This window comes from Atractosteus spatula, chromosome 4 (genome assembly GCF_055471065.1).
Source record: "Atractosteus spatula isolate fAtrSpa1 chromosome 4, fAtrSpa1.hap1, whole genome shotgun sequence".
NCBI classification, from domain to species: Eukaryota; Metazoa; Chordata; class Actinopteri; order Semionotiformes; family Lepisosteidae; genus Atractosteus; species Atractosteus spatula.
Window position 1 is genome coordinate 5,323,287 of NC_142709.1, and position 9,351 is coordinate 5,332,637.

At 38.8% G+C, this 9,351-nt stretch overlaps 1 protein-coding gene across 1 annotated transcript; it reads right to left on the reverse strand.

Annotated features, from left to right (window-relative positions):
- Positions 1-290: 290 nt before the first annotated feature.
- Positions 291-5,890, reverse strand: LOC148835682 (oxygen-dependent coproporphyrinogen-III oxidase, mitochondrial-like). Its single transcript, XM_088913896.1, has 7 exons — positions 5,675-5,890; positions 4,994-5,140; positions 3,849-3,959; positions 2,410-2,551; positions 2,032-2,247; positions 1,716-1,820; positions 291-782 (listed from the first exon to the last, which is right to left on the reverse strand). Exons 1-7 carry the CDS (start codon positions 5,856-5,858, stop codon positions 698-700), a joined length of 990 nt encoding a protein of 329 aa, XP_088770022.1. The 5' UTR covers positions 5,859-5,890; the 3' UTR covers positions 291-697.
- Between the last annotated feature and the right edge of the window lie 3,461 nt (positions 5,891-9,351).

The window sequence follows — 9,351 nt, forward strand, 5'->3', positions numbered from 1 at the left end:
GACTGCAGGGTGAGCGCCCCCTACTGGCCCCCACTAACACCTCTTCCAGCAGCAACCTTAGTTTTTCCCAGGAGGTCTCCCATCCAGGTACTGATCAGGCTCACACCTGCTGAGCTTCAGTGGGCTGCCAGTTATGAATTGCAGAATGATATGGCTGCTGGCAACAGGGAAATGTTATACAATGTTTTGTAAGGACGCAATGGGTTTAGGGGCCTAAAGGTTCCCTTCTCTTTTTCCTTCACGGAATCGTACTAAATAGTAAAAAAAATATCAGTCTATCAACCAAGTAAATCGAAAAAGTGAGACCATTTTATTTTTAATGGTGTATAAATACCATGTCCGATGCACAGTTCCAAACCCTGATGAATTTGGAAGGAAGAGGCACCCAAAAGTAAACATGTACAGGCAATATGCAATTAAGCAAGCTTTAAAATTTTCCTTTTTAGTTAAGGCACACAGGCAACAGCACATCTAGACCATAATACAGGTTACATAGTATTTCATAAAACTACCCCAAATGAAAAAAAAATCCACATTTTGGTGGAAAGTGTTTAATAAAGGCACAATAATTAACCTTAAACATGTTATAATTTGATTTAATGTTGTATAATTATTGCGTAATTAAATTTCTCACACCCATTTGTCATTTTCCCACAGTCTGCCTGATTGGTGATGGGTGGGGCGACACAGCAGAGGTCTAGACCCAGTCCCTGGGACGGCGCAGGACATCCACCAGCTCTGCCTCCTTACTGCCCGGCTCAGGCTCCAGCATGTAGCCCCACCTGCACCCACACAGAACACACAGCCCTCAGGTCAATGTGCAGCAAGGACTGCTTTCAGCACAATGCAGACTGCTTACTGCTGGGAGTAGAAACAGGCTCCAGGAGGACAGGGTGATTATATTGAAAGACAAAAGAGCAACAGAGGCCTAGTCTTCCCAGGAAATGACCATGCTTAGAGAGGAGCATACTACTAAATAAATAATTTTGTAAAAGAAAATGGTGCTGCATTCTGTCATTCAATAAGTTCCTCTTGCACAAACCAGGCCAGATTGAGCCAGTTGTGGCAAATAATTTCAATTATATTAGTAGGTAATTTAGATTACAGCATAGCATAATTAGATTTTAATTCTCCTTATGTTAGAGTTTGAGAACTAATAAAATATTTCATATGTGTTAACTACCATTTGTACACTAAAATGTTCTTTTAGAGCTATTTAAGTGTTTATGACCACTTAAACCGTTTTGTGTATACAATTCTCATGTCATAACACCATTTTTTGTTCCTGAAGAACATGTTCTGCACTTTTGTGAAATATTATTTGATGAACCATTTATTTACACAAAACAGGCCTTTAAAAAGCCTGTTCACTCTTGTGACTTTTCCTTAATCAAGAGATCTAAGACAGGGGTGAGCAATCCTGGTCCTGCACAGTCTGTTTCTCTCAAGGTGTTCATTCCACCTTAGCTCTTAACAAGCTCAACCAGCTCATTACTTACTCACTGGGACCAATTCAACAGCTTCTCCCAGCTCTTCAGGTGTGGAGACCCAGAGCAACTGCAGACACACCAGGCCTCCATGACCAGAACTGCCCATCCCTGCTCTAAGATGTCTCCAACCTGTTTATCCTTTGATCTCAGAAGAGACAGTAGGGACTCAAAGCCCGTAACTGTGCAGGAAATGTCTGTTATGTTTTCTACACAGGGCATACTCACTTGGCTGTGATGGGCAATGAGGCAAAGAGAGTGTCAATTCTGAATCCTGGCATGAAAAGCCCAAACTTCGTGCCATTGTCATATATAAGATTGAATTCAACGTATCTAGAAAGAAAATACAACATTACAAAAGTAGGTCATTGCTTGTTTGTCAAGCCCAAGAAAAAAACAGATAAAAGCAAAGGACAATACAAGCTTTTTAAAACTTGGTTCACCGCATGTTTTAGAGCTACTGTTCAATATTTTACACTAGTAAACAAGTCAGAGTTGGACTCTTCAGCCTCGTGAACGGACTGATCCACAATGTGAGTTTTACCTGCCGTAGCGCAGCAGCTGCCAGGTGTCCTCCTGCTCAGAGTGGGGCTCGTCCAGGTGTGCTTTCACTATGGGCTGGTAGGCAGGCAGGATGGCTCTGGCACACGACTGCATGAAGTCAAAGTGCTTCTTGTCCTGGAAGTTCAAGATGTCGAAAAAAATTCCCCCAACACCACGAGTCTCCTCTCTGTGCCTGATTAAGAAGTATTCATCACACCTGTCCAGGAGTCAAACAGAATGGTTTGTGTTTAGATTAATCTAAATCTGACTTGTTTAAACTCTTTCCCAGTACTTAGAAAAATGTGGATCATATTTACTGGGACATCTAATTAATTACTCACAGAATCAATCCTTCAATAGAACATGAAGAAATATTTACCACTTTTTGTAGCGGGGGTAATTACTGAGATTGTGCTCATCACAGGCAGCTTTCAGGGTCTTGTGAAAGTGGATCACATCCTCTTTGACCAAGTATGCTGGGGTTAAATCGATGACTCCCCCAAACCAGCCGTCTTCTGAACCTGAGGGGAAGAACACAGTAAAACATCAATGGATATAAGAAGTCAGATGAGTCATTCATCGTTATTAAGGATTCTGAGTTTTCTCTCTTAGATTTGCATGGATCACTGATGAGCCCTTCAAGTGCAGCCATTCTGAGGTGGAAAGTCATGTCTGATCTGCAGCAGCACCAAGCAAATATATTGCTGTGGGAAAGGTACAGATCTGCATGGATTAAACTATCTAATAGGGATAAAGGGAATTCAGACAACATCAAATGATATGTTGTACATTCGGTGAGATATCAAATTCAGTGTGAAGACTGAATGGAATCCATAGTGCACAGTGTGAAAGACCACCTGACTCTGCTGCTTTCAGACAGTCAGACAGTGACTTTGGCAAGATGAGCATATTGTTCCAGATGATCAATTTCTGCCTATCATCTTGGTCTTGACAAACTCCTGTCTCACCCCCACTGTCCCCTCAGCTTGTTTGATTGTCCAGGACCTGACAGCTGTCTCCTGTTACAACTAATGTGCTGGTAGGTAAGGTGTTGGGAGCTGGATGGATCACAGGAGAATCATAGAAATGTTTGGTATTTTATTACTACTTCGTTGATTAATTGGTTGAACTGCTTTCAGACATGCTGTACTATTGACAGTGGAACTCCCACACTCTTACCTCCAGGGCGTTGTAAAAAAATAGGAGCTGAAAGACAAATCAGACTTGACAGCAAAACATCATTACTGATATCACAGTGTTTTTTAAAGATATAAACATTAGGGATGATTAAATGAGAGACAAACATCTAGAAAGAGAATACTGAATGATTAGGAAACTACCATATCACTGAATTCCTGGGCTTTGTAGAGCTCATAACAATTACTTCACTTACTTCACTTTCAGTCAGATTTAGTGAATTACATCTTTACAAAACAGTGACATTGTGGTGATTATTTCTGCTATATGCATGCAGTTCATGTGTGGAGAACACAGCAACTGGCACTGGAGTTGTGATGAAGGATTGTAAAGTGTTACAGAGTAATTCTAAAGTGTAACAAAACCTAAAATCTTGCAGCAGCCAATTAGAAAAAAATGTTTATAATGTTAGTACTAATGGCTTAATTAATGCATTTTCTGATCATATAGTAGCATATAATAGCTAATCCTTTCAACAATATCCTCAATATTTTAAGTTACCTCTTCGGGGAACCTCTAGTTTTGAAATATCTGCATTACATCAACACGAGAAAGTATATGCTAGTGTCTGAACAACAGCTGTCTAGTCTGTAGACTCTCTCTTCAAGAGCTGGATCTTACCATCACTGAGTTTCATCATGAAGAACCGCAGGTTGAAGTGGTATGAGGGGACATGAGGATTCCGGGCGTGAATAATACAGCTCACGCCAATGGCGAGAAACTCAGGATTCTCTGTGGAGAGAAGTGAACAAACAGGTTTAGGGAAGATGAACTGTTTCCCCTTTGAAGAAGTTCACGTTCGCTAATGGGAAATATTTAAGCTCTTATTTTTTAAAGACAAATCGAATTAACATGGAACAGGAATTCCCCTGGCACCGTAGTTTGTAATATTGTGTTTTTAAACCTTTAGTGCAGTAGATATCATAATATATTGGTTTTTAAGAATGTAGAAGCAATGAGGACATCCGGACTGTGTCAACATTTCCAGCTTCAAAGCCAGGGGGGATGTTTGCTGAGATGTAGGGATCAGATTCAGTGCTCTTTTAACCTTTTAAATCTTTTGATCTTTTTAAAATTTCTTAGTAGCTTAACTTGTGTGCTGTATCTTTATGTTGTGTAAAGTTGAATGTGTGCATTGTCACTGTTAATATACCCCTTTTCATATAAGCAATGTCAGAGAACAAAGTTACAGTATGTGCGGCTAACTAACCAGCCTCTCAGGTATATTCTTGGTAAAATCTTTACAAGCTGGGGGTTATGATTATTTATTTTACTTGTTGATTTATCTGCTAAGCTCATTTTCTGAGATGTTTTCATTTTCACTACCCTGCTATGTCTAACAATTTAGTAGTGGCCCTCACTGGATGTTTGGCAGGGAGACACACTAGGACTAAGACTGGGGTTGTTGTCTGATCCAGAGCTGAACTGAGAGAACCCAGAGGTGGCCCTGCAGTTTTCCTTGATAATGGGGACCATTTTAAAGGCATTAAAAGTTTTTTCTTTACACACGGGTGTGTTTCATGTCTCTGCAACTCAAGCTACAACATTTTGAAATTTTGCTTATCAGTTCTGTATATGCCTAATTTCCATGTTGTAAAATTTTAATTGAAAATGAAATGAAAACATGCACAACATGCACAATCAGGATAAAGGCATCAGTTAAATGCATTTCTAATAATGTCATCAATAATAATAATAATAATAATAATAAAAAAAACAATTACTGACAGAGACTGTTTGCGCAAAGAGAAAACAGAAGTCCTGACCGTTTTGCCAGGCTGTGGACATCCTCCCAGCCTCACGCAGCTGGTCAACGGCCTGAGAGGGCATGTGTCCATGAATCACACTCACATCCACATTCAAATTCAGGAACTTGTTGCCCTCGTACAGACATGAGGTTATCCCTCCACCTCCTGCATGGAAGGAAAACAGAAAATAATTATAATGAGTTAAAACCATCTCAAATAATGAAACTACAGCAGACCCAGAGCTTTTATAGGGGTCTGTGAGATGTAGGGGGTTTGGCTAAATGAGCAAATCATTTTTTACTTATTTTAGAAAAATAATGAAGAACTGGCAAATCCAGCTAATAATTAATGTCTCAGATTATATGGGTTGTACATTATTCCTAAAGCTTTTTTTAAATCAAATGCATATAATGAAAAACGGCAATTTAATACTATGTGTGCTGGCTGCAGTTTTTAGGGGTCTGGGAAATAAAGGAGATTTGCCAAAATAAGCAAATGATTTTTGCTGTGTGAAAGTGTAATATTACAAGTGTAATACTATGTGTGCCGGCTGCAGTTTAGCAGTCAGGAGTAATTACAATTCACATGTGTACTTTTCTAAAACTCCTGCCTGAAGACTACAGCCCACCAGAAACAGAGCAGAAAAGGAGCAAACTGTAGGCGATGAGGCAGTATGAGTGAGATGACAAGAGCACTGACCCTCTGCCCGTTTCCAGCGGTCCACTTGGAACTCTTTGCCATCGATGTCCTGGAGCAGCTTGCAGGTGTCATTCCGGACTCCGAACACCAGCTTCAGGAATCGGCCAGCCAGGATTCTGTTCTTCTGGCTGATGGTGTCAGGAATGAAGTCCTGGAGGTATGAAAGTAATGACTCTTCAGCCATCTCTCTTGCTGCTGCTTGAATCCTCCCTAGTAATGCATGTCTGGGCAGTTCGGGACGCACTATTTAAACATTTACAGGAGTTTCATTCTGACAGAGCACGTCAGCACGAACTTTACTGTAATGTTCATGACATGTCCTTTTGCCTTTTTGGGGAATGTTACGTATTGTCATGCATTCCAAAAAAAGCATAGCACATTGTGAAATTCATGGTCCACAGTTTCACTTGCTATGTTTGCAAGACTCAAGAAAGTCAGCTAACAGATAGAAGTATCCTCTGGAGTCATCTTCCAGATCTGCACACAGTGAGACAGGGAGTTGAATCTGCATTATTTACATTTTATTTAAAATAAATGTGGCAGATTAACACAATACATATTAATACAGATAATAATACAGATTAACAAATATATTTCATGAATGCCTCTGTTCTCAATAGTTCTACAAATTTCATGGTAATCATGTTATACAAATATATAATATATATATTGGAAGTTTTTATCCCCTTCCAATAACGTCCCATTTTCTTAATTGCCAATGATGTTTGCCAATGATGTTTAGACATTTTTTTAAGTCTGTATTTCAAAATGTAAATGCTCAAATTGAGTCTGATTCTTTCACTGTGGTAAAGTCAATGTCTTCAAAAACTGCAAGGAAGAATCTGAAACTAAAATATGTTTATTAAATATTGAAGTATTCAGATTCATGGATCAATACTTGCTGGAATGCTCTTTTGCAGATATTACTGTACTGTAAGTCTTTTTGTATCTGCCATTGTTGCACAATGGAATGGTACAATTCTTGCTCATCTGACTTTGTAGACTTTCTCAAGCTCTGTGAAATCGCTAAAGGACAGCAATTGACATCGCTTATCACCGATTTTCTATTCTAGTCAGGACTTTGAATGGGCCACTCAAAAGACATTCACTTTTTTCTTATTAATTTAGTACTTCACTTCAGTATCGCATTCACCTTGTGCATTGAGTCATTATCCTGCTAAAGGACCCATATATTTTCTGCTCTGGGTTGATAGTAGGGATTGTGTTGATTGGGGACGCACTGTGATGAGTTCATCATGTTTCTCAGTAAAATAGGTGGAGACAGATGTACAGAATATGATCCATGACTAAGTCTTTTTGAGGGATTGGCTCAGCTTCAAAGTCATGAACAGTGTTATCTTGTGCCTTGCAAAAACATTTTCTCCCATTTTTAAAGCATCTTACACAGTAAGAGAAAAGAGAGAATGGAAAGTCATCTAGCTGCGTGATGAGGGGGCTGTGTAAAAACACAAACTGTAATTTCTGTTATGTGGCTGTAAAGAGAGCTCAGCCAGGGCAAACCGACCGAGAAAGAAAACAAGAGAAAGCTCTTTTCTTCTTCTCATGCTATTGTGCCTTGACTTTAGCTAAAATAAAGGCCTGATGATCACTTCACCTCTGTAGCCTGGACTCCTTGTTTTCCTGGTCTCCTGAAGAGGGGAACCATCATCCATTTACCTTCAATATACATTTTATTAAGTCAGTATTTTTTAAATAACTTGAATGTTTGAACTGCTTAGAGGTGAAGGAACTTACTGTTACAATTCCAACTCTTCGCCACCAGAGGGTGCCTCTAGCACTGGTTGCCTGCCCAGCTGAGGTCCATCCCCGCTCTAAGATGTCTCCAACCTATTTATCCTCTGATCTCAAAAGAGACAGTAGGGACCCAAAAACCCGTAACCGTACAGGAAATGTCTGCTATGTTTTCTACATAGGGCATTTTCACTTGGCTATGCTGGGCAATGAGGCAAAGAGAGTGTCAATTCTGAATCCTGGCATGAAAACAAACTTTGTGCCATTGTCATATATAAGATTAAATTCAACATATCTAGAAAAAAAATACAACATTACAGAAATAAGTCATTGCTTGTTTGTCAAGCCCAGGAAAACAGATAAAAGCAAAAGAAAATTCAAACTTTTTAAAACTTGGTTCAAAGCATGTTTTGGAGCTACTGTTCAATATTTCAATGTAACAGGATGTATTTCTAATTAGTGTGATGCCTGTGGAAAACACAAGATTCAAATTTGAAACAGAAACTAGTGAACACAAATGAAAATTACAGAGAATTGCACGTAAAACACCTCCGAGAATAGGAGACCCTTGCTTTTTCAAAGGGTTGTGAGAACATGCTACTCAGCAATGTGGTTGAATCCGATACCCGTGCTTCCTTCAAAAACAGCTGGATAAGGACATCAAATTATTATATAATATAATATATAATTAGTTATAAAAAACAACATGGTTTGAATGGCTGCCTGGCATTTCCAGCTCTTATTCCAATTTTAACCTATACTGCTTAAAAGTTCAAAAACATGACTTGTACGTCTTCAGTAATCATTTGTTAAAACGATAAAGCTAATGAACATTTGTCTAATATTCCACATAATACCCGGTATATATACTTTTTATATCTCTGATCTTTAAGGAAATGTACAGAAACATCAATATTTAACTTTTGGATATTTAACCTTTTAACTACCTGTAAATTAGATATATTTTACAATTCACAATTGTTCTCAAAATGCATCAAATGTTAATGTGTTATGAGACAAAATTTTAAATCCACCTGTTGGACAAAAACAGGTAAACAGTTGTGCTGTTTCTATGTTGAGGAGAGACTTATGATTTTTTGTAAGCTCAAGTGCTTGTTCCTAGTTCCTCATTATACAAAACTCTTATTGTGTAACAAACACATCATCAGATCGTAACAAAACTACTGAATGTGCTCATTTCCTCAGCAACAGCACAGGGGTCTCAGATATATTTCAAGATTAGTGACTAGAATGTTGTTTACAATAGTGATGCATGGGACGGTGCGGTGGTCGTGTGGCTAAGGATCGGTGCCTGTGGCTGGAAAGTTGCTAGTTCATATCCCATGGCCGGCAGAAGAATCCTACTCTGTTGGGCCCCTGAGCAAGGCCTTTATCCCCAACTGCTCCTGGGGTGCTGTATAAATAGCTGACCCTGTGCTCTGACCCCAAGTTTCTCTCCCGGTCTGTGTCTCATAGAGATCAAGTTGGGGTATGTGAGAAGACAAATTCCTAATTCAAGAAATCATATATGGCCAATAAAGTGATCTTATCTTGTAGAGTGGGTAGTGTTCTTCTTCCCACCCAACAAATATGTTGGTATTAGTTGGTCCCAACTTGGTACTATAGGAGATTGGAGTGTTTAATTTGCTGTAACAATCAGAATTTGTAACAGTAAACTGCGAGAGCACTTGATGACTTTTAGGAACCACTCATACATAATAATTTACAGTCTCACACACAGATTCTAAATGTACAATATACAATCTATTGCTTAACAACATCCTTAACAAACAACAATGTAATAGAATATATTGTATATGTGAAACAATCTACTGTGATATAAAAGCTTATTACTCACTCAGGGATTACAAACAATTAATAAATTCAGAGTTAAAATAAGCATCAGCTATAAAGTGTTACAGTCT

Excerpts from the sequence above, each read along its gene's own strand:
- LOC148835682 (XM_088913896.1), bottom strand. The coding sequence starts at position 5,858 with ATGGCTGAAGAGTCATTACTTTCATACCTCCAGGACTTCATTCCTGAC. Across the intron at positions 5,141-5,674 it reads CCGCTGGAAACGGGCAGAGG|GAGGTGGAGGGATAACCTCA; the intron begins GTCAGTGCTCTT and ends CCTTCCATGCAG. Across the intron at positions 783-1,715 it reads TCATTGCCCATCACAGCCAA|GTGGGGCTACATGCTGGAGC; the intron begins GTGAGTATGCCC and ends GTGTGGGTGCAG.